This window comes from Terrapene carolina, unplaced genomic scaffold (assembly GCF_002925995.2).
Source record: "Terrapene carolina triunguis isolate 2854851 unplaced genomic scaffold, T_m_triunguis-2.0 Scaffold714, whole genome shotgun sequence".
Lineage (NCBI taxonomy): Eukaryota > Metazoa > Chordata > Testudines > Emydidae > Terrapene > Terrapene triunguis.
Window position 1 is genome coordinate 5,154,430 of NW_020665065.1, and position 25,943 is coordinate 5,180,372.

The 25,943-nt window shown below is 38.3% G+C and overlaps 2 protein-coding genes across 3 annotated transcripts; one reads left to right on the plus strand and one right to left on the minus strand.

Moving 5' to 3' along the window:
- The first annotated feature begins 1,120 nt into the window (after positions 1–1,120).
- PEX10 (peroxisomal biogenesis factor 10) lies at positions 1,121–10,775 on the plus strand. 2 transcript variants are annotated; one of them, XM_024207832.3, is made up of 6 exons: positions 1,121–1,247; positions 1,890–1,970; positions 2,558–2,955; positions 3,534–3,709; positions 5,079–5,214; positions 10,498–10,775. In XM_024207832.3, the coding sequence occupies exons 1-6, from the start codon at positions 1,136–1,138 to the stop codon at positions 10,564–10,566; spliced, it is 972 nt and encodes a 323-aa protein (XP_024063600.1). In that variant the 5' UTR covers positions 1,121–1,135; the 3' UTR covers positions 10,567–10,775. The 2 variants fall into 2 exon arrangements, 1 of the variants encoding a protein (XP_024063600.1); XR_003899931.1 differs by lacking the exon at positions 10,498–10,775 and having other exon boundaries at positions 3,534–3,829; positions 5,079–5,140.
- A 2,826-nt stretch (positions 10,776–13,601) lies between these two features.
- Positions 13,602–21,738, minus strand: RER1 (retention in endoplasmic reticulum sorting receptor 1). The gene is made up of 6 exons (XM_029913561.1): positions 21,643–21,738; positions 20,735–20,839; positions 17,815–17,914; positions 15,947–16,025; positions 15,699–15,834; positions 13,602–14,733 (listed from the first exon to the last, which is right to left on the minus strand). Exons 1-6 carry the CDS (start codon positions 21,721–21,723, stop codon positions 14,644–14,646), a joined length of 591 nt encoding a protein of 196 aa, XP_029769421.1. The 5' UTR covers positions 21,724–21,738; the 3' UTR covers positions 13,602–14,643.
- Positions 21,739–25,943: the final 4,205 nt, after the last annotated feature.

Sequence of the window (25,943 nt, forward strand, 5' to 3'; positions counted from 1 at the left end):
GCAATGCACAGTGTGCATACGTGCTCTGCAAGCTTCCCACATGCAGTGTGATGATGAAAAACTGCACCACTGTTAAGCCAACTGTTGATAAGAGAATTTCTAATGGTGATTCGAGGTCCTGGCCAGTTCCCACTGTAAGAGGCTTGCCCTTGTGAATTCTGTAGCTCTGTGAATTCTGTGGCCATGAATAAAAATAGTCAGCAAATACTGAGTTTCATTTCAATATTTGTTCAGAAAAAAAGGGACAAGTTTTTCAACAAAAAAGTTCCTGTTTGCCAGCCAGTCCTAGCCATGCAAAAATTGTACCCCATCTGGGGGCACTGCTCCTACCTACACTTTCAGTGTGGCCAAATCTCTTGATTTTTTTTAGGGGGAGGGAGGCTAACCCATTTTTTTTGAACACTTTAAGTTGGCATCATTGGGCTTCTGCCACAGCCAAATTGCCCCGTGCGGAAAGGGTCCAGACACCACATGTTAATAAATAATAATAATATCTAGCTCTTCGATAGCACTTTCCATCAGTTGCTCTCGAAGTGTTTTACAAAGGAGGACGGTACCATTACCCCCATTTTACAGAAGGAGGAACTGAGGCACAGGGAAGGGCGTTGCCCACTGTCACCCAGCAGGCCAGTGGCAAGGCTGGGAATAGAAGCCAGGTCTCCCAAGTCCCAGTCCTCCATCCATGAGGTCTTGCTGCCTCCTTACCATGGGCCCATCCTGAATGGCTTGCGGGCGCCTTGGCGTCTCTGCAATGCGGCCCAGGGGATGGGCAGGGTGGGCAATGCCAGGGGACATCGCCATGGCAACACCCCCAGGGCACTGCCATAGAGTTCTGGCGGGAAGGGGCAGGGTGGCCGCCGTGAGGAATTGTGGGTACTGAGTGCGGTATTGGTTGCGGTAGCACTGAGGCCCCAGGCCTGCTCTGCCCCTTTAAGTGGCTCTCGCCCCTCCCATCTTGGAGGTGCTGTGATGACGCACAACTCTTGCGCCTCGCGAAGCCAGCATATTACGTCAACCTAGGCGTATTACGTATGTGCTAGTGGCCTACGTTATCTTCGTGACGCTACGTACAGCGGACGGTGGCCGAGAGAGGGAACGTTTCCTCCCGTTCCTGTCCCCGCCCCCGCCGCTCAGGATGCCGCTGGCTCCGGCTGGGCCCGCGCACCTGGTGCGCTGCGGGCAGAAGGATGAGCTGTATCGGAGCGGCTTGCGGAGCGGGGCTGGGGCAGCGCTGCACGGGCTGGCGGGTGAGGGGCTAGGACTGGGCTGGGGGGAAGAGAAGGGCGGGGGGCCCGGGGGGGCGGGAGGGGGGAAGAGAAGGGTGGGGGCTCGCGGGGCTGGAGGGGGGAAGAGAAGGGAGGGGGCTCGCGTGGGCTGGAGGGGGGGAAGAGAAGGGAGGGGGCTTGCGTGGGGGAAGAATGTGCGGGGCCTGGTCCCTGTGCACAATGCAGTTCTGGAGCTGTACCTGTTGTTTTCTCCCCCTACCTCGGGTAGGTTTATTGTCACCTTTCAAAGTTTGAGGCCTAGCCAGCCCCAGCTAGTCCATGGCTCCCCTTAGCCCTAACAGTCACTGTAAGAGGCTGAGAGCTTTACTCATGGGTTTATTAAAAGTACTCCTGGCAAGTGGAATTTTGCTCCTTTAAAAGGCAAAGGTCATATTCTTATGTTACTGCCCAGCTGTTCAGGTTATTAAACCTAAAAACAAAACAAACTCCTCCCTCATCTTCTACCTCCCTTCCTCACCTTCTGCCATGTCTCCTAGTTTGGATAATGAAAATGGAGTAGTCTGTCTGGCGCACAGTGCTGCAAAGTTGGGGCAATAATCACTGCTGGGGAGTGTTTTAAATCCAAACTGGTTTTGGAATAAATTTTGTTATTAATCTTTTTAGGTACTAAGAAATGGTTGGAATGGAGGAAAGAGATTGAACTTCTTTCTGATGTAGCATACTTCAGCCTCACCACTTTGTCTGGTATTGTTCATAAAGTTTAGCCATTTATTTGACATGGTTTGGGGGGAAGGTTGAGGGTATGGTTCTGGTGTGGAGAAAACGGACTCTGTTTCTGTGATTTATTTGTTGGCTGAGTTAATTACCTGCTTACAAATATTTAATGCTTCTGGGTTGCTGTCAGTAGTGTAAATGTAAGGGGGGGGGGGGGGGGATGTCCTAGAAGTTTGGTTATTTTTATAGATGCCTCTTTTTGTTAAATGTAAATACAATGTTAAATATTTGGTTTGTTTAAGATATAGCATTTATTTAAAATCCATGTGAAACAACCCATCGTTTACTATCTTGCTCCCACCAGCACTATTGGAAGACTGCTTTCTGAAAACAGGACCTGTACCATGAAGAATTATGCATTATGGTAGTAAGCTTGGTGTTTGAGTAATTGCAGGATTGGGCCCATAAAAGATTTACAGTTTAAACATAATGATCACATCATTTGGCACTGAAATTGGCACTCCTAAACATGGCATCTGTTTTAACAGGGCATGTCAGTAATGAAAATAAGAATGCCATCTTACCCATCTTCTACTTTTGTCCATGTTATCTTTCAGGTTATCAAACTCTTGGTGAAGAATATGTTAATATTGTCCAAGTTGATTCTTCCAAGAAGAGAATCCCTTCTCTGCTTCGACGAGCCATTTTGATTTCTCTTCATACTGTTTTGCCTTATTTGTTGGACAAAGGATTAATCCATCTGGAACATGAGTTGCAGACAGAAACTGGTGGATCTAGAACCTTGCAAAGCAATGGTCTACGTGGCAGGACTTTGGCACGAAGCTGGGTGCAGAAACAAGTTGGCAGGCTGACAGAACAGCAGAAGAAAACCCTTTTACAAACTGTGTATGTCCTCAAGCAATGCATCCCCCTGCTCCGTAGGCTGCATCTGGCAGTATTTTATATAAATGGCCTCTTCTATCACATCTCTAAAAGGATCACTGGAATATCTTATGTACGTTAAAGAATTCGTTGATCGAAGACACTTTTCTTAACGTAATGTAGTATTTTGGCTTCAGCAACAGTATTGAATGTAAAAGGGATGTAGAATTTGGCCTGTGATGATCAGTAAATTGGGCAGTGCCTAATAATTTTAGAGAGAGGTTTCAATAATTCATGAGAGAGGGCCCTGTCTCTTCTCCCCCCCCCCCCCCCTCCCATTGGTCACTGCTAACAGATCTAGATTAATTAGAGACCAGTTCAGGTCCTAATGTAATTCTAGAAAACAAGTGAATCTAGCCAAAACTATATTTGGGGCACATGTATTCACTGCTAGTATGTGTGGAAGCATCGGTAACTAACTGGTGTGACTCTATTGTATGGGAAATCTGATATATACAGTCTTAAGTTCTCATTTTTAACTCCCCGTTTCAAGCTAGTGGCTTAATGTAATGTAAAACTGTGTCTTTAGGAAGATTATGGGAGGAGGTGGTCAAAACTGAGGTACTAGCAGATCCATGGTGAGGCTCATTAATGAAAACATGACCTTTTGGGTGGTAATTTAGTTTCTCTTTTCCTGTCTGAACTATGCAGCTTCGTGTTCCAGGATTGCGTGGAGATGACCAAAGCGTTCGATCAAGTTACAAGCTTCTTGGGATAGTTTCACTGCTGCATCTTGTACTAACAGTTGGTGTTCAGATATACAGCTTCCAACAAAGGCAGAGGGCAAGGCAGGAGTGGAAACTACACCGCAACCTCTCATATCCAAAGTATGATGTTCCTAACTTGCTGGGAAGCGGGTGGAAGCAGGAATAATTGTGTGGGAATTTTCTTATCTATAACTAATGGGAAATTCTGTGGTGGAGCTCCAATCACAGCTAAGCACCAAGGTAACATAAATACTATAGGGTAGGTGGAAGGGACTTCTTCGGATGCTATGCAGAGAATTGCTATACATCTTCTATCACTAATGAGAATGTATTCAATGACCGTAGCCAGATAGGACACCATTGTGCTAGGTACTGTGCAAACATATGACAGACTGCCCCAGCCCCCAAAAGCTTGTAATATTGTAACTTAATGTGAATAAAAAAGTTGTTGGTCTGAGTCCTCCTCCTACTGGCAAAATGTATCAGAGGGTATGTCTATACTGCATTTTAAAACCCGTGGCAGAAAGGCTCAGAGCCTATAGCTACAGACTGGCTCAAGCTATGGTGCTAAAACCAGCAGTGTAGATAGCTCTGCAGCCCCACCCCCTTAGCATCAGAGCCCGAAATCTAGTCCAAGCCTGAATGTCTACACAGCTGTTCTTCGTGCTGCAGCACAAGGCTGTAGAGTCAGGCTGAGACTCACTGCTACAGGTTTTAAAACAGTGTAGATTTAAACACACACACACCCATCCATCCATCCTCCCAATTGGCTTTAATTGTCCACTTTGTTGAAAATCTCAGCTGACGCCAGGGATTAAATGGATTATAGTGACTGAACTACTCTCTCCTCCCACCAGAGGTGGGCTTTTCAGGGCAGGATTGAGGCATACTTACAGCACAGGCAGCAGTGCATCAACACTTCCACCTCACTGGCCTTTCCACATGACCCGTAGTGTCAGGCCCTGGACTCATGTAGGGCAACCACTAGCAGTCTGTTGTGTTGTCCCTTTTTCTCCACTCTCACTCACCTGTGCAGTGTCTGGGCTATTTTAGGTGCTGCTGTTACTTTTTCTTTTTCTTTTTTTGAAATGTGTGACTAAAGGGTGTTTTCAAAATTGCATCTGTCACTTTTCTCAAACTTCAAGTTTAGCAGCTAATTGCCTTTTCATAGACTATTTTTAAGTTATCAAATAACTTCACATTCGAATAAGAAAAATGTTGCCTTGACACTAGTGCTCCTGTTCCTTGTCCCCTTCACTAGAAGCATAGCATGAATTATGGTCCAGGTTGTCTTGGGCATCTCAGGCTGTGTTCCTCATACCTCATTCTATGTCAGTATCACTGACATTTCTGAAACGTTCTTAATGAGGGGAACGTGTATAATTCTTGAGCATAAGTGGATTTGTTTCCATACATTATATCAGTAAGAGTGTTTTATGTATTCTGGCTGTTAAACTAAAATGTAACTGTACATTTATTATTCAATCAGAAACCAGACCGAGGAAAAATCTGTTGTACGCAGTTCCCGATGCACATTGTGCTTGGAAAAACGTAGGCATGCAACAGCCACTCCTTGTGGCCACCTGTTCTGTTGGGAATGCATCACAGAATGGTGTAACACCAAAGTAAGTGGGAAGGAGTTGGCTTTGAAAATGTGGAAGAACTATTGCATGATTATTCTGGAATAATTTTCAGATTCAGTAGAAAAATAACCTTCCCTTTGTAGTTAAGAGACTTAAAATCCCTATCCACATTTTGGAGGGGCCTGTGCTTGCCAAGGTGACCAGTTGACTTGAGCTGTAAACAAATGTGTAAATGTTCTCTGCATTACTGTAATGAGGGAAACAGGACCTGAGTGTTTGTTTACAGCACCACTCCGGCTACACAAACTCAGAAATGCTGTTGAACTTTATTGAAGTTGTGAACTTTGATAAATTATGGGATTAGTCATTACTTATAGCTGGAGATGTGAGTTCCAATCATGATTTAAGTGAACCAAGAAAATAAACTGAGTATTCTCCTGGAGCCCAGTGAGCATTTGTCCATATTAAACCACCATATAAGAACAACTGGAAAAGCCCAGGAGTGGTGTAGGGCACAGCTAACACCTCCATCCTGGACTCAGCCTGTTAACCCTTCTTCATGGGCCACAAAATTTTGTTCTACTTCTCCTACTTTTAATGACATAAATGGTTGCATTTTGCTATGGATTAATTTTCCGTGCTGTAGCTTTTTTTCATGGGATGGTGGTAAGCTTCTTCATGAAAAGCAGAGCTTCCAGTAAATGAATCATAGGGTGGTATTTACAAATTAAAAATGTCTTATTAAAACATTTGGAAAATAAACTTTGTTCTACAAGTGCTTCCAAGTTGATGAACAAGTCAATATATCAGTTAAGTCCATAGTAGCTTAAATAATGTGTATTTTCATGGGTCTAGGGAAATGCATTTATCCACAGGGCAGCTTGTCTCAGAGATTTTAGGGCATGTCTGCACTACAAGAGATACAGTGGCATAGCTGTACCACTTTAGTATAGATGCGTACTACAACAACAGAAGGGATTTTTCTATTGCTGCACCCTTGAGAGGCAGTAGCTAGGTTGATGGAAGAATCCTTCCGTCAACTGAGCTGTCTACAGTGGCCCTTAAGTCAACCAGTGAAACTTCAGTCTTGAGCACTATAGAGAGTTAGGTTGACTTAAGTTTTAGATGTAGATCAGGCCTTAGTGTTAGATAGCAGACACGCGTTATAAAGTTAACTATCTCTAGGGAGAAGGGTCTGACCCTCCGGATTTTGTCAGTTAAACAGTATCTTTCCCAGGCTCCAAGAATAGTTTATAAACTATTACATGCTAGCCGTAGTCTGTTTTTAACCCTTTTCCAAACTGGAAAACCTGTTTGGTGATTGGTTGTATGGGTAACAGTTTGTATGTTGTTTTTCATTTTGTCCCACCATTGATGGATTTTGGCACATCACCCCAGCCCTGGGGCTTAAAGGTTCCTTTGCTTTGTAAGGCTTTCGGGACAAGTGTTTGTGCTGAAATGAGAGTTTACAAAAGGCCAATGCATGATCTAGCCACGCTACTTGACCATTCAGAAAAGTGAGATCCCTGAGTAGGGAACATTGTATATCATATTGGATGGGCACTTTAGAAGAGCTATTAACCCAAAGGTACATTTTTTTCCTAACCAGTTTTCCCTGTCTTATCAGAAGGGGAATACAATTATCTCCCACCCCCTATGTACGCACACTACAAGTAATGAGCTGACAGAGCATAAGACCTGGTGGAAAATGTAGTGCTGCAGTTAAGTTGATCACATAGGAAAGTATGCCTTTCAGGCCCAGGTATTTGACTGAGCACTTCTTCCTTGGATAATCTGGGGTTAAGAGTGATGATTATGTAAGAAGTGCCTCTAAATGCTAGCACTTCTGACTCAAAAAGCCAAATTCAGCCCAGCTGTAAGCAGGTGCCATCCATAGATACCACAGGAGCTGTACCTGCTTACAGTAGATGAAAGTTTAACCCTCAGCGTGGTCCAGTATGGTATCATGAATCAGATTGATTGTCCATTCCTTTTCAAACCTTATTAGACCCTTCTATGACTGTGTACCATATAAACATGAGCAACTCTTGCAAAACAGAAAAATGGTAACTCATCTGTATACCCCCTCTTTTCCTGCAACTGAGTTAGTTTTTACTGTACATCCAACACTTCAGTACCTACAAGACTAAGCTCTCCTACTTGATGTTAGAGGCTGGTGAAATTCCTAGATGCCAAGTTCACACTCAATAGCCTACTGGCAATTTCAGTATCATACACCTAGAGTCCAAAAATGGAGAGTGAAACCCAAACACCAAAACTTGTTCAGAGGACTTCTACTTTGCACCTTCAATCAGCTGTAAATACAAAGATCTAGATATCCACACACCTGATGGTAGGTGGCACATTAGAGGCCCTTTTAGATCAACAGGCAAAGACATGCTTTCTACAAGGCATACTATAGACTAGCATCTTTCCCTAGACAGCTTAGTGAGTAGTATTTCACACTGAAATAGGTCTGACAAATGCCTCATTAGGTTTGAAGTCCTACTTCAATCTACTTTGAATCAAGTAAATAAATTTAAAGTATTTCTGATCAAATTTGTGTATTACCAAATTTTTGGAAGTTAAGTGATTCCAGACTACTATAGACTTGGTCAGCCTCTCATCCCCCTCACCCTCTTGACTTCTTAACCAGGAAAGGTTAGAAGATAACTAAGCTTTTCTATCTTGAGAGCAAACAGTATGCAAACTTCAGCACTTCCATGGATGCTTACAGTAATTCTGCCATAGGTTGTTAATGTCTCTTGGGTCTGCAAATGTTTCCCTTGTGCCAGCACTAATTGTGGGTTTAGTGTCTGAGCTCAGTAGCCTAGCAAAATGTACTAAATAGTCTAGGCAAAGGAAAGTTCATGCAAGATGGCTCTCACACTGGCTATTAGTCTCTTTAAAATTTTGCAGCTTAGTGCATTAGCAAGTATTTTCTTCTTTTAAATGGATGGCAAAAAAAAAAATGTATGGCACTCGTAAGACAAGATCTGAGTGAAATCCAAACATGACAGATGGATCTCAAACAATAGCAATAAGCTGCCTGGAAGGTTCAGATGGTTCAAGCAATCTGGCTAATATATGGCACATAACTTTCTCTACTGGCCTTCTGAGTGCATCACTGATTGAAAAACTAAAACATCAATAGCTCTACATTGTAAGATTCTGAATAAGTAAACTGGTTTATAACACACTGAACAAAGTCTGGGTGTGGGTTACTTGAGAGCACTCTTGGAAGATTTAAGTGAATAAGATAGAAGTCTGAGTTCATGTACAGCTACAAATAAAATTATCTTGAACATCATGTGCTATGAGGAAGGTATTTTAGTGTATAGGAGGGAATTAGTTTGTAGTCAAGTGGACATTTCAATTCTGGAGTTAGTGATCTTAGTCTTGGAGGGCAAGCCATAGTGTTGCAATAGTTGCCTACTTGAGCTACTGCTTTTGATGGACTTCCTAGAGGCCTGTTCTGCTCACTGAAGGAGCTTGTAGATGGCACAAAAATTCTTCATCTTAAAGGGACAGGAATCTGGCCTAACACTGTAGGAGCAATCTGCCTCAGCAGGTGGTAGTTCTCACATGCGTGTAACCTCAGCTGACAGATCATTTAGGGCTGTTATAGAACCTGCAGGGTCATGGGTTAGTGCTTTCTGTAGTTTTATATTGGAACACTCCATTTTCTTTCATCTTCACCTGCTTGTACAGTAGCTTCTGTAAGTTTTTTGCCTCTGTAGTTGGCAACCATTTAAATACAACTCCGCAGCAATTTGGTTTTTAAAAGCCCAAACCTGTAAAGCAGGGGTTCTCAAACTGGGGGTCAGGACCCCTCAGAGGGTCACGAGCTGTCAGCCTCCACCCCAAACCCCGCTTTGCCTCGAGCATTTATAATGGTGTTAAATATATAAAAAAGTGTTTTTAATTTATAAGGGGGAATCACACTCAGAGGCTTGCTATGTGAAAGGGGTCACCAGTACAAAAATTTGAGAGCCACTGCTGTAAAGTAACTACATTTACATAGCAGCCAGTGCTTAAATACAGTAGTGGGTAATTTAGGGATGCAAAAACCCTCAAAGTTGCTATAAGAACTTCTACATTTTCTAACTCATTTGTATTGCACATGTATACACTACTCCTAGTTGAGCTATTTTAATGTATTCTTACAGTATATGCATTGTGGCTGAGTTAATGCAACTATTAGGAAGCGTTACTGAGAGAATCCTAACTTTATTTTACTTTAATATTTTAGTAATAGCTTCCATTTGTCATCACCAGCAACTACATATTTACCTTGTGACCTGAAAGCGGCCTTTTATAGTAACTGAAATAATGGAGCAAATTTTTCACTTCAGAATGAGTAAACTGCTTTCTAGTTAACTAGGTCTCTAATGAACATTTGCCCATGCAATATTTTCTTTATATGAATAGCTGAATTAAGATCTCATTGCTCATGAAGCACCAACAACCTGTTTAAATATAACAAGTATTTTTATCTCTCATGCTTGTGGAGCTAAAGAATGCAGATAAGTGATCCTGCCTAGCTGAGAACTAGAGACCTACAAGCTAGCTGAACAGCCAAAAAAGACTGGTTTAACTTGTTGGAAAATACGGTTATTTTGGTAATATATTGGGTCTTTCATTTGACATAGGAAAACCAGGGAAATCTATTTCATATTACAGAAACAGAAAGGATCACTTCAGTCCTCTCTGCTATAGCTATGAGTCAGCTGGAGCACTTGCGTAAACCACTGGCCTCTCACCTAATCTAGGTGGTCTTCCCTTCCACGTTGTACCACGTTGAACCTTCATTTATCTCCCCTCTGAGAATTGTGTACATCTTCTACCTTTACCAGTGGCTTGACTTTGGTTTTAAGTTCTCAGAAGAAGGCATTTAACACTAGTCACCCTTTTGAGCATTTTCATTTAATGTGACACTTATTGCCTGAACCAAGTAAGTTCTCCCGCATGTGTTCTTCCTTGTAGCAATATCTGAAGAGGATTTTATTGTCTACACAGCTAATAAAGGTTCACCTTGAGGGGCCACTGTAATGTACAGCTTGTTCATTAACCATGCATTATAAAGCTTAGTAAGGTCATGTCCTGTACTAATAAAACATTGTAATTTAAATTAGGTGCAGTTAATTTGAATAGAGGATAGTGCTTTATACAGTTAACCTTGCCCTAAAAACTAGACAGAAGGAAAGATTAGTGTTTAGAATTAGGTAGGGCTACTCATTCCTTTATCTAGATTCCTCCAATGTGCTCATGTTTAATTTTTTTTGGCTCATTAACACCTGGTAACTTAATCTTTCCCTTTTGTAGGCAGAGTGTCCATTATGCAGAGAGAAATTTCATCCTCAGAAACTGATCTATCTGCGGCATTATCGATAACTGTATCAAACCACTACTGTTGCCCCTGACAAGATCCTAGGCTTCTCTATCCTTATCAGCCAAAGCAGCCATAATACAGTTTGGCTTAATCCATGAGCAAGACTTTATTTGAGCCTAAATCTTTTTATAAAACTTAACTGTTTTTACTGCTTGTACAAAGGTGATCTTCTCATTCCTGTTACAAAATAAACTTGAAGTACTTCAGTCTACCACCTTCTCTGCCTGCTCTTGTACCTCAGACTTTGACCTGCCATGTTAAACATTATTCCTAAAAATTGCTTAGAGCAAGTGCTCTAAAAACTTATTTATGCTGTTTGTCTGCATTTCACTTTGAACAATAAGGAGGCTATAGAATGAGGATATTAAGTAGACTATTGCCCTTGCAGTTAGTTGCAAACACGGTGGAAGGACTTAAATCCAAACAACCTTTCATGGCATGCTTTTAGTATTATGAAAGTTTTAGGATTAAGACTTACATATAAATGTTGGATCCTTGCTCCCTTCCTGTTCTCCAAAAACTACAACAGTCCCTGCTGAAGCTTCAAGTGGAAATAGTATGTGTGCATATGCTTAGAGTAGAAGAAATTAAAGTTATGACTAACTGCAGTGGAAATTCTCATAAGAAATATGAATCCTAATATCACCATTCTATTTTTACAGCATAATTAGGGTTAACAGTAAGAAACTTCTCCGCTTCAATTTAAACTCAAATTCCAATAGAACATGAGCACACCTTGCACATGTAACTGCTGATGTAAATTGAACACTACAGTGAAAAGTGCTGAAGATCAGGTTCATTTATGTACCACTTAGTTTGTTGTTTCTCACGGCTACAGGAAAATACTGTCAGATCCCTATTGTCACATTTAAAGTAGTCTAGCAATTTAAATTAGATTTTTTAAACAGTTTGTTACACAGCATACAGAATGCTTTTGTATACACTAAGTTTTAAAATAGCTCACTGAATGTACAGTTGTAGGAACAAGTTCAGTAATGGACACTTCCTGTAATAATCATGAAGAATTTATATTAATTCATTATATATACAGACTGCAGTGGTATCTTCCATTGCCCAAAATACAAGATTAGTAAACATCACACTCCTACCCAGAACCCGTCCCTTTTGGCAATAGGCACTATCAACTCTGCTGATTACACATTTTACAGTGCAAATGAAGACGGATGTTTACAAAAGCATTGCTGCTTAAGTTTTTTTTCCAGAAACCATTAGTGATTCAATTATCCAAAAAACAAAGTGTTTGGGAGGAAAAACAATCAAACATTGTGGTTCATCTTTCTGCTCTTGCATGATAGCTAAAGGTACAACTCAGATTGCTATTCACTTGCTATCTGAGGGAAAAAATCCAGAATTCATCAAATCTTTGACATGCATAAACTACTTAAAAATAAGCTTTTCACTGAAGCTTCTAAAGGTTAAAAAAAAGCCTTGGAAAATACCTTATTAGATCTTGAATCCATACTAAGTTAAGAGCACTTCTGTTTAAATAACTATACTGCAGAGGTCCTGGCCATATAGGCAACATATAGCAAGAGTTGTGGACAACCTCTCCCTAAAAACTCCCACACAGTTAGGTTCCTTCCCCTCACATACACAGAAAGGCTGAAAGAAGAGATAGGTACTGATATATGCAGAAGAACAAGACACTTAACTCTGCTGGATAAGTGAGAGAGTGAAATCCCCTGAATACCCTGTCCCTACCCTCCCACCTTTCATATCAAAGGCTTTCTAGGAAAACCCCACCTGAACTTAACTGTCAACACAGCAAAGGGAGAAAGGTGGCCTGAGCCAGGACTCAAGGCATATGCAGCTTTAGAGATCACTGTCAACACATTTAATTACACATAGAAACATGTATCAAGCTATTACTGATGGTAGAACTTGGCTAATGCTGCCAAGAAAGAAGGCAGTTGCAATCTGTACTAGAAAGTTATTCTTGTATCTGTCAAGATCTAGGTTTCTTCAGCCATAATTGATGAAGACATAGAACTTAACACTAAGAAAACATTTAGAAGTGGTTTAAGAAAATGCCTGCTTAAACAGTTTAGAACAGTTCACTCAACCACTGCACAGGTGGTGTGTTTGTTATTTTTAAGAAACCATGTTCTAGACTTGTCCGTGCCTGGGCTTGGGATACTACTCATTGTTTGAACATCGTTAAAATCTCAGTGCATAGGGGGCAAGCTACTCCTACCTACAACAACAGTAAAGAAGAAGGTATTGATCATGAGCTGCCACTGAGAGAAAAACAGCAGCTGAGCAAAGGAACAACATTTCAAATCTGCAATTACAAGTATATTCCTTTTTTACAGTTTTAATAGATAAGTCTCTAATTCACCTTTAGGGCTTGATGTTGAAAGGGAGTCAACCAGCCACTTATTTTGTGCCTCCAATAATTCTGTAGGTAAATGAATACAAAGACAATTACTATTTTTACATATCTCCCTGATTTGCAGGCACAGTCAGAAGTGAAACTACAAAAACTATGACAGCAAATTGTAACGCAGTTTCTTAAACTCAGGACTTTTAGTTTTTCTTGGCAGCAACAGTGTTCATGATTGGCATTTGATAAGGGCTTACGGTTATATAGTATTTTTCAATCACATTTGCATGAAACTTTAGGTTGAACAAGTTTACTTTATAAAAAAAACACTGGTTTCCACAATGCTAGTTAAAAACCATAGGACATTTTTCAAGATTACAGCAGGCTGAATCTAATTAATGGTGTACAGGGTTTCCTAGTGGCTTTTTCATTCTGCACAAGCAAACAAGGGTTCCTTTGTACGCGTTCCATAGCAAGAATCTGTTGAAGCTGCCGCTACACTACGTAGTGCATTCAAAGGACTCGTCTCATCCTAGCACCTGAAATATAATTCAACTGAATGAACTCTTAAGAACTAAGTAAATGTGTTACTTGAACAAAAAGAGGAAAATGTAAGTGTTGACACCATTTAAAATGGCAGATCTATAAATATTATTAGCCCAATATATTTTATGTAAAGATGACTAAAACAAGAAAGGGGGACAACTGTCTTTTAATAAAGTTTGGAATTAAAAAGTCACTTAATAAAATTGTTTGTAGCTGTATCACATCAAAAAGTTTACATGCAGGTCATTTATTTCTATATTTTTCATAGAAAATGAAAAGCTGTTAAAATCCACAACGTTTGTCTGCTATGGCCAGTTTGGGTGTGTTCTTATGGGGCTGCATGAAGCAAACTTAAGTTAATCAAAAAAAAAAACCCTTAAGTATCAAAGAAACAAGTCAAAATATTCTCCAACTAATAACAATTAAAATATATATATTTATAATTCCAGGCCCTCAAAAGAAATCATGATAGTTTAAGAACAAAGTTTTGAGTCATTATGAATGAGCCCAATTTCAGCATCTGCCATGAGATGCAATGGCGAAACTGGCATTAGAACCTAACACAAATGAGTTTCCTTATGAGCTATATTAATCTTTATTTCCCTTCTGCAAAAAACAGAATTTAGGATTTCTTTTTAAAAAACCCTATCTACTCTTTACTAACTTGGTTACACTCCAGTGATACCATGCATGTACCTTGTCAGCTGAAATTCTGCATATATTAAGGCCTATCAGACCCGAGTATGAACTTAGCACACAATTATGAAGCAGACAACAGCATCATGTGTGCCAACTTACTATTTTCCTCCACATATGTGCACAGCATTTCAGGGTCATACTGGGCAGGAACACTGTAAAAAAACCTAATTGTAGCCATTAGCCTCCCCAATGCCACAATGATTGCAGTGGACCTTGAAAGCAACACATGATCCCAAATCAATGGGATATCGAAGATTCTCCAACTTGTTATCAAAGATAAATTAACCCAATCAATTTGGTTAGAATGCCAGTTTCTTCAAGAAACTGATATTTCAGACAAAAAATAGAAACATCCTCTTAAAATGAAAATTCAACTGCTTTGTCACCACCCTCTTAATTACTTTATATGAAGAAAAAAGGCATTGTTACAATGGCTCAAAACCGTTCTTGTAGTTATATGTAGAGTCAGTCAACAGGCTCAATTCAACTTCTAGCTAGCGAAGGTCTTTCCCATGTCTTCCTTCCCTTTGTATTTCCTCTTGCCATGTGTGAAGGGTATATACCTGTACTTTACCATATGCTGTAAACAAAAAGACATCAGTTTAGTTGCTAAACAGAACTGTTTGACAGATGTAATATTTCTATCAAAACACCATAATATGCAGTTAAAGCCACAATACACAAAGCTCTTCAGCATAATCACTAATTTACAACTGATAAGATGTACAACGTTTAACTTCAACAACATAAGATGCCATTCAGTCACAAGCTACACAAAGGATTTAAATGGCACTTTTTTCTGTATTATTTATTAGTATACACTACACTGAACACTTTAAATGGGGTTGTTTGAGAGTTTGTACCTCGAACTTTACAAAAAAAGATACACAGTATGGAATAGTCAAGATGGTTAATCATGAAAGGATTAAGCAGCATAAATGTATTAATGTAAATCCCTTAGTCCTCACTTTACAATCATGAATCAAAATATACTACTTCAAAATTCAGAATGAGACATTTTAAAAATCTTTATTTTTAATTTCCATTTACAAGCCAACAAGCTATAGAAAATGTATCAAAGCCAACCTGAATTACTTTGCTGTGTTTGTCTTTTTAAAAATGCCAAGTTTTTCACAACACGCATCACCAATTTGAGATCCCAATAGTCTGCTTTGCACATTATACTGCAGAAATGCCATGGATGAATGGTGCATATTATCCATTATAAGCACCAAATTTACTACTTCAGAAGATATTATTCTGATAAATCTGAATCCTTTGAAGAATGAACGTAAGGGGGATAACAATTTGATATCTAGGTGTCTAAATGGATTTGATTTTCAGGAGTATTGAGTATTTATATTTCCAATTACAGTTTGTGCTGAAGAGTGCCTACACTTAGGTATTTAAGTTTAAAAATATTGGCCATACTATATATACACAGATAAACATACACAGTGATCATCTGGCTGCCAACATGGAAAGACACTCTTAAGCGGTGATATTTTATCTTCAAAAAGATTCAATCCAACCTCAGCACATTACCTTGATTTGTCTCTTCATAGTGATACAGAATAGCATAATGAAGTACATCACGAGGATTGGCCAGAATACCGGAACGTTGAAAGCCTCAAAGAATGTACATACCATTGCAACAAGGATGCCTTTAGTAGCAGAATGCCTTAAAAATAAATTACATAATTAATCCCTCCCACACACTGGAAGTGACTTATTTGACACATTCATGTAAATGCTTTTTATTTTTAAGAGAATGGGCACATGTATCCGCTCACCAGAATTTAAACTCTGGCAGCCTTCTAATGAAGGGTCGAAATTCCTCATTTTGTTTTGTGGGTAATGAAGGACCATCATCTGGATAAAAAAGGCAAAAAAAAAAAAAAAAAAAAAAATCAATCTTTTAAGGTAAATCATCCCTTAATCGATCAGTCTAGTAAAGATTCTGTTCTTTCCTACTGTCACTATTATATACAAAGCCTATCTCCAGAACAGAATAGCTCCTTGCAAGAGTTCAAGTTTCCTATTTGTGTAAAATTGATCACTGAAGGACGAGTTGCTAATGCTTGATCAAATAATATTTGTTTTGAGAGTGATGTCACAATTGAACCCAGATCTCCAGAAAAGTTCAGACCATTATGCAATATCTAACCTAGTTCCAGCCTTCAAAAATATTTTCCATTCTGAGGAAGTAATTTTAAAATATCTGAAAACAGATACCATAAACAGACTGAAAGGTAAAATCTGAGGATACGTTAAAGCCCCACTGTGCATTTGTTTGGGAACAGACATGTTAACACATCTACATATGCCACCACTTATAAGCAATGTCAAGGAATAACCTATAGGAGAAAAATCTATTTAATTCCCATCTATAATGTATTCATATAACATTCAATGTACATGCTGTGGTTTTGGACTGTAACAAATAATTGAAGTTATTCAAAAGCTTTTGTGGTCACGTAGTTCAAGTGCAGGGCTGGGAGTCAGGACTCTTGGATTCTATTCTCATCTGACAGATTGGCTTTGGGATTTTAGGGAAATAACTTTTTACTTACATCTAAATGAGTCAAAGGAGGTGTGTTTTTCAGTTTAACTAAACTTACTTGATTACAACACCCCACCCCCTCCTTAAACTGTGTCTATGCAGATGTTAATATCTTTTAGAGAGTGGGTCATGTGGTAGCCTAGCATGACCAATATAAAATAATGATATATTTACCCAGATGTTAAGAACTGTGTGTGTTTTCAGTTGAATTCAGCTCAGTTTTGCCTGTGTAGACAGGTCCTCTGTGCCTTTGTTTGAACCTCAAAAAAGAATCTTTCAAAAGCTCAATTGATTAAATATGTAAAATGCTTTGAGATCCTTAGATCAGTGGTTCTCAGTCAAGGGTACACATACCCCTGGAGGTACTCAGAGGTCTTCCCAGGGGTACATCAGCTCATCTAGATACAGTATTTGCCTAGTTTTACAGCAGGCAATGACTTGTTTATACTGCTCTATATACTATACCAATGGTGGACAACCTGCAGTCCGTGCTGGCCGCCGCTCCCATTGGCCGGGAACGGTGAACCATGGCCACTGGGAGCTGCAGGCGGCTGTGCAAATGTAAACAAACTATCTGGCGGCCTGCCAGCGGATTACCCTGATGGGCCACAGGTTGCTCACCACTGTACTATACACTGAAATGTAAGTAAAATATTTATATTCCAATTGATTTATTCTATAATTATATGGTAAAAATGAGAAATGAAGCAATTTTTCAGTACTAGTGTGTTGTGTCACTTATATTTTTATGTCTGATTTTGTAAGCAAGCAGTTTTTAACCAAGGTGAAACTTGGGGAGGGGGTGAGGGGGGGAGTAACAGCAGACAAATCAGACTCCTGAAAGGGGGCATAGTAGACTGGAAAGTTTGAGAGCTACTGCCTTAGATGAAAGCCACGATTAGAGACCCTTCCTGCACTGTTAATTTTTAAATAATTCCTAAGGCACAACTTTTAAACTCAAACTCTGTTCTCACTATTGAGAATTTTCTACTCTTCTCTGAAGACGTTTGTTCACGTGAAGATAGATGAAACTGATTAAGTGATTTGGAAAATAGTTTATGTTCAAAATTATAGTAACGGGAGTAATGTCCACTATACCTGAGTCTTCCATTAGAGAGGGATCTACCTTTGGCGACAAGAAAGCTATGAAGAGATTTAGGTGGTAGATTCCCAAGGCATAAGTCACAATGTACCAACCCTAGGAAAGAACAAAAAACAAAAAGTCAGACTGAAAACTTCACGGAAAACAGCTTCAAATACTTGTTTATCAGGACTAGCACATATTGTTTTACCTGTTTTTGGTTTCTTCCCCCAATTACTTTTTTATTTGCAAGTGACAAGTTTTAAAACAGCTGACGTACAATGGGTGAAACTCCACTTGCATGAAACCCAAGTATTTAGGCTCTGTGTGAATAGGTAAAAACCACCCATGCAGATCTAATCCAACTTGGCAATTGGTTGGTTCCTATAATTCAACTGCCCTTTTTGTCCAGTGTTTCTTACTATAACAGAGTAAGCTAAAAATTTACTATGGAATGTTTCTAGCTACTTTCACTTACAGCTATGTAAGAATGACTAAATGAATTAAAGGGCATGTAAGCAAAGCAGGAAAAATCTGAAAGTTTAGTTAGGCTTGAAATTTAGTTTAGATTTTGAAAATTAAGTGTTTTATAAAGCGTAACAACAGTAAAGATTTTATGATGTTATTTAATTGCAAGAAGATGCGTAGGATGTAGGGTGTAGTGAGACAAACTAGTAAGCAAAACACCACATTCAGTTTCTTTGTCCAAACTCAGAGAAGCACAAAAAGTAGACAACCACAATAATGATAATATTTTTGTAGTCCTTGCAGGTTTAAGAATCTATGGTGTTTAGTAATGGAAAAGGATATCTGCCACTTTAAAAACAATTATTTTTAAGCCAACTGTGTCCCTTTAAGCAAAATCTAATTTTTGATAAGATGCAAGCATAATGCATTTTGTCTAAGGGGAGGAATATTGAGAAATACATCATTAAATAAGGAATTAAGGAAGTTACAATATAGCAGAGATCTGTTCCAGCAGCTTAAACTGGAGAGGGCAATTTGCAACAGACCATTTCCAGAAAAAATTGATAAGAAAATAAGATAAGTAAAATAAAGTCCCTTAAATCTTGTTGTTATAAGATCAAATATAATTGTCCTAGACTTCTATTTTAGCATTCATGCAAAATGTGTTAGTAAAACAGTTACTCGCAGCAAATAAACTACACTGGGAACAACAGTCTAACAAGTCTCTAACAGCACATACAGTTATTTCTAGAAATAGTTGTCAGTTTGTATGACAACACATTAGAGAGACAAGGTGGGTGAGGTAATATCAGCCCAACTTCTGTTGGTGAGAGAGACAAGCTTTCGAGCCACACAGAGCTGAAGAAGTCTATGTGGCTCCAAAGCTTGTCTCTCTCACCAACAGAAACTGGTCCGATAAAAGATAGTACCTCACCCACCTTCGTGTCTCTAATATCCTGGAACTGACATGGCTACAACTACACTGCATACACACTGTTAAAGACATTTAAGGATTACATCACAATGCATGGATATCAGAGTGTAATCTCTTTCAATTGAAGAAGTTACGGCTGAATAACCTGTCCTCCAAGGAAAAAAAAAAAAATTATAAAGCTCTAACATCCAGATAACATTGCCACAACTCTTGGTTCATTCTCCTCCAACTTTTCCGAAGGCAGCAATACCAGAATAAATTGTATTGTATTCTTTAGATAGGCACCTGAATGTATTAGCCTTTGAATGATTCTAAGTTTACGTGGTATATAACTTTGCAGAGTGCTGAGCACTACCAGCTCCTGTTGACATCTATGTGAGTTGAGGGCAGTGGTGCAGATCATCTCCTACGAGATACTTAGTGCCTCCAATTCCTACAAAACTCCGTAAGAGTTTAGGACATTCCGTTTCAAATATTTCCCAGATTGTGCCCTAGGAGAGGAATACTAATGCATATGGGCTATATAGCTAATAGCAGCCACATTTTACATATGAAAACCAAGACTGGATCATCTGAAAGTTCTTTCAGGAAGGAAAGTACCCAAAGAAAATTCACATAAAAGTTCAAGTGCTCCAGCAGTTATGATGCTGTTACTCAATTTCAGAGCCTCCTGCAATTACTTTTGGTATTGTTTTCAGGCTTAGAGGTTTTAATCTTTAGAAGGTCAAGCACTTAAACAGGGACACTGCTGAAGTTATCAGAAATGTGTTACTCTTTGAATATCACTGAGCAACAAAAAAATAATTGCACTCTTGCTTAGGGCAGCTTTGGGAACACTGGTTCTAAAGTGCTTAACTGAATTTTGGATTGGCATAAAATAGAGAAAACAGGTTAGTGGAGATGCAGTCTGCTGCTTGCCAGTGATGATAAAATAGTGGTAATGAAGAAATTCTTCATAGGTTCCGTGCTAGGAGAGGAATGCTGGCACGTGAATGAGATGCAAAGGTTTAAACAGGAAGCTAAAACATGAATGAAAGTTTTAAGAGGTTTATTATGCAATTTCATTAGAACATAACAGTGGCGCTTCCCACTTTCTCCTGCTACAAAACAAAACAGCCAACCTTAACCATCCCTTTCAAGATTGTAGCTGCTCAAATTACTATTGCTATTAATTGGAGGGAAAAAAACAACGCACTTTCACTTCACACAAAGCATACCAAAGCTTTTCCTAGGGAAAAGATGAGTAGCCAAAAAAAGACACGCATATGTACTTAACTATAACTCCTTCATGACACTGAAAGTAGCTGGTTTAGGAATCTGTTTATTCTACCAAACTTGTTTCCATCTTGAAGTTATTATTTCATTACATGTCCATGCATGTAAACTTAAAATATTCTCACTTTGACCCATATGATCCAATATTTCTTAGCAAGTGTTTTGGTGAAATGGATTATTCAATCTAATAAAAAAGTATTCCTTTTAAAGTTACAATGTTATTCTAAATATGACAAATGCAATAAATTTAGTTTTCCTACCTGTAGTAGATAAACTCTAATCATGTAGATAAAACTCAGACCCAGAGTTACAACCCATCGTACTGCTGTATATGGAGTAGATTTGTCTAGCCAGGATTGGTAGATCTAGAATGAAATGTAAAATGTTTTATACACAAACATGGTTTATTATAGAGTAATTTAAATGAGTGTCAGAAAGACCACAAGTTTTAAGGGACATTTTTTGGTTAAACATCATAGTTTAAAAGATTAAAAACATTTTTAGAACTCAGGTTTACTTGGCACTATTTAGACTGGTTACTTGCTTACATTTTATTCAGTTAGGTCACGCTTTGCTAACAAATTTCACTTTCATTTCTAGTCACTCACTTTCTGGTTCTTAAACACTAGTATAACTGGCTGGCAATTTTAAGTTGTAACTAGAGAAACGGTTTTTTTTTCCAGTTTCATAAATAAGTTTCCATTAATGTTATGTTTAAATCTTCTGTTTACAAAATCAGATTTTGAGCCCGAGTTACCCAGAGGACAAAAAAAATTTTTTTATGGCTATTGGAAAGCTTACACTCTAAGTGTTTTAAAAATCATTAGCAAATGTGTGTGTCTAACTCTGAACATCTTAAGGGGAGCAAATGTTCAGAAAGTGCTGAAAACCACCAAGAAAAGAAAAGAAAAAAAAAAAAAAATCAGGCTTCTTTAAGGTGTTCATCCAAAAATTTGTGCATCCAAAAATCGCGTCACTTTTAAAAATGTGTGTACTATGTTGTCTAATTTACATAAGTACTCATGGTTTAGTAAAACATAAGTTTTAGCTTTTAATAGCAAATAGTAATTGCTTGAATTAATTATGGTTACACGAAGCTTTCTGTCAAAAAAAATTGTATAAATCCAGTGACACTAGTTCCCAACATGATCTCTCACATAAAACCAACCTGTCCAAGTCTTGTGAAAAATCTATACACCACTGAAGGTTTGCCATGAACAGACTCTCCAATACTGTCCCCTTCAGACATTGTTGCTGTGAAAACAAGACATTTATACAGAAAACATATTAAAAATGAAAACTTAATATAGTGAAACTTTAAGACACTTTACATGCATCAGCATTCAGGTGTGTGATTTCGTATCTTGGTGATCTGATATCTTGTTTGAAACGAAAAGGTATCTTCTGTGAAACATTTTTAAAGACAGGACATTCATTCATTCTATTTCAGGGGAAGTGTCAAGAAAGGAAAGGGTTAAATATATTTTACAAAGGAGGGAGAGGATCCAAGACATTTTTAGGAAAAATTACAAACAGTAACTGAGGCAAGAGATCTAAGTGATGTTCTCACCTTGATATGCCAGAAATCAGAGTAATAATCTGGAAACAATAATCTGGAGATGATGTACTGTGATATTACCCTTCCCCCCCACACCTTTAGCCTTTAAAGGTAAACTGCAAAACCAAAATTTAAGAAACCTATTTAAGACCCCCCTCCTCTCAAAATTAGTAAGTGACTACATATTTAGATAAATTCAAATCTGTCTTCTGTACTTTGGGTTCCATCCAAGAGCTGGCATCATAAGCACCTAAACTGAAACATTTTCCTGCACTGTTTGAAGCATTTGATGTTGTCAGTCATATCTTTGCCAAAATGAACATCTCAGCAACAGTGGAAAATGATTACCTTTAAGAGCTTATATTGCCTTACTCCCTCTCACATGGTAAGAGACAGGACCCAGAACTCAGGTGAAAAACATTATTAATAAATGCAATACTTTTGATTTAGGATTCTCCTCCACTCCTCCAGTTAAAAACAAACAAGCTCTGCAGTTTGCTTTAAGACACAAACAAAATCCTATGGAATCTGAGCAGATGTGCCACATCACCAAAGGTAATACCTCACACTACTTCCTGGATTCCCATCTCTGGGCAGGACTATGTTGCTCTATGTGATAATGGGAGCAATTTCAGCTCTGTAGCAATTAACATTTAGAGAGTGTTTTTCACCTGAAGATCTTAAAGCAATACAGATGGGTGAAGTATTAGTAAACCAAGGAAGATTACCGGTAAATTGTATTAAATGCTGCATTATAGTGACAAATAGATGGAAGGAAGCTCTTGGTCCTAATGACAATCTGGAGATTTATGAAATGTTATAACTCTAAATTTCTCTCTGGGTGCATGGTAAAAATCTGAAAGCTATGTATTATCCCTCTTTTACATGGGAATAATAATCAGTAATGGGAAGGAGTCCCTATCACAATATCAGAGGTAAGAGGATTGATAGTGACAATTCAGAACTTCAGCCCCACCTCGATCCTGGGTATACCAAAGAAAGACTCCTAAAATTTGACAATACAAAAGTGTCCTTTTAATATCCAGGGCCAAAGACAGGAAATACATTTTTCTCTTCAGTTAACTCCACAGGGTGCGGAGAGAAAATACCATTATAGAAACTCAAAGATTCAACATGCTTTTATTCATAACTTCCTCTATTACCACTACCTTATTATTAGTTTTGAAACTTTTTCAAACCTAGTGAATCTAAAGCAGAACCAGAATGGCTACAACGACGGAAATGTTTCATCATGGAAGAAATGTTTCCTTTCTGTCAATGATACCAATATTCATTTGAGTATCTTTAATGTTCTCATTATGTGCTTCTACTCAATCATCAATGGGGACTTGGAAAATCAGATCTGTAATAGGATCTAAAATCCCAATCCTGCACACAGTTACATACACTAGGGCCATGTCAACACTAACATTTCTGTCAGCCAGGGTGGATAAAAATCAATGATTTTTTTTTAAAATCGGATTTTTTTGATAAAATGCTTTTTGAGGAAAAAACCTATCTAAAGATAGTTTTAATTAAGAAACATTATAGCTCAAAGATATCTCATCATGGAATAGGGATTATAAATTCTAGTTCTATAGTATAAGACAATATATTCATGTAATTGTTAAGAAAAGTTTTGTAAATGAGTTCCAATAGTTCATGGATTAGGGACCCAATTTTATGGGGTTCCAGAGGCTTCTTTATAGATTATTTAGGTTAATCTTTCTATCTACTCAATGGGACTCAGTGCTCAGTCTAGAAGATACCAGCAGAGATGCTTAGTTTTTCATTTCTCAAACTGTGGATTTGTGTCTCCAGCAAAAAATGTTTTTAAATAAATAAATAATATATATAGAGGTGAGAAATAACAGACCTCAACCCTATTGTCCATCTGCAAATTTGTGTACACAGAGTCAATCCCTTACCTCTCTCTAAAAGTGCAAAGTTTCAAAAAGTTCAATGAATAGAAGATTGTTGGGGGCAGAATAGATCTGGACAAGGATAAGTCTGGAGATAAATGTGAGAAGGGAGAGACAGGCAGTAGAAACAAAAATGAAACTGAGCAGCATATTCCAGAAGTCTTGAGGTCTTCCTGAGTGCAGCCTTCATTGATTTGAGATCTACCATACCATTCATATTCTCTCACTAGAAAGGAAAACCTATAATGGCAGCAGCCCATAAAAGAGACCCAGTTTGGGAATAAGAACCATTCAAGAAATATATGTTTGCTGATGATGTTTTAAAGAAAGTCACACCAGTGAACTGGTAGAAGTCACTTAAGCACTTGGATTCAGAGACTGTTGAAGAGATAATCTCACTTTTAACAGCAGTAGCTTCTTCTGCCAGTGTAGGAAGAATATTTTCTTCCTTAGACTAATTCATTCAAAATTGAGAAATCCTTTGGGACCCGAAAAAGCAGGAAAGCTTGTTTTTCTTTTCCAGGTTATGAACAAACAGGAAAATGAAGGTGAAGACAACTGAGTTAGCTGCAGAAGCCAATATTTTAAGTTTCTCATGTTGACCTGGCTGACGTAGTCGATTTAATTTTTGTTTTGTTTTTTAAATATTTAACTATTTTACTGTAAAACAATTTTAACAAAAACAAACCTGATTTTAAAAAACTTGAATGTTTAACTAAATTCAAAAATAGCTTAGTGGTTTGAGCATTGGCTTGCTAAACCCAGGGTTGTGAGTTCAATCCTTAAGGAGGCCACTTAGGGATCTGGGACAAAAATCAGTACTTGGTCCTGCTAGTGAAGGCAGGGGGCTGGACTCGATGTCCCTTCCAGTTCTATGAGATAGGTATATCTCCATATGCTTGTTTTGTTAAAATATTATACGTTTGCTGTTGAAGAAAAAAATCCAGAATACAAAACGTTGTTGTTTTAGTTAAATAAAACAATTTATATGTCTGTCTGGTGATGTTCTCTTTCTAATACAACATGGCAAGAAAATCCTCCAAATATTAATGATTAACCTGTTGAATTAGAGATCGTTCCCCTCCCAATGACTTCATAAATATCTGCTTCAAATACCTTTGGTAAATGAAATAACCAAATAATCATTCATTTTCTGATATAGCTGTAAAACTAATCTGAAAAGTTTTCAAAATAAATCACTTAAAAAATTTACAGTGTGTACTTCTAAAAATGAAACCTACATCTATCTCTGAGTTGTGAAGAATATGTATTAAAGTTAGAACAACCAACAAGAATGCACTTTTATGTAGAAATCCATGATTAAATCAAGTCTTCCTGACTAGTGATTTAAATCATGATTTAAATATATTAGATTTAAATCAAATCCACCCTGATGACAGCAAAACTTTTATCGTTCAGGTGTGTGAAAAAACACCCCCCCCGAGCAACATAAATTTTGTCAGCATAAGCACTCGTGTGCACAGCGCTATGTCGGCGGGAGACACTCTCACGCCGACATAGCTATTGCCATTCCTTGAGCTGGTTTTATTATGTTCACAGGAGAGCTCTGTTCTTTTGGCATAACGCAGCTACATGAGTGCTCTTACAGTGGCATAGCTGTATTGGTACATCTGTGCCACGGTAAGCTTGTAAGTGTAGACATGGCCTAGTAGTTCCGTTGAAATCAATGGGACCACTTATGCATGAAGTTAAAGACACCTAGTTCTTGCAGGATTGGGGCCTTCTTTTGAATTCTGTTCTGCAATATGGGTAGTAAAAAACTTCACATCTGATTAAGTGGTGATTATTATTCAATTTACAAAAAGAAAAGTGCTTGGAGGAACATCTGATAAAAAATTTTTTTATTATTCCAGGGATAGATCTGAATGTCTATAGTGTCACTGAAGTTTTTTAGCACATTCATAGTTTTAAAACCAAATAAGTATATTTTCCTGATTTATGTTATTATGAACCTCTCTCAATGCATTT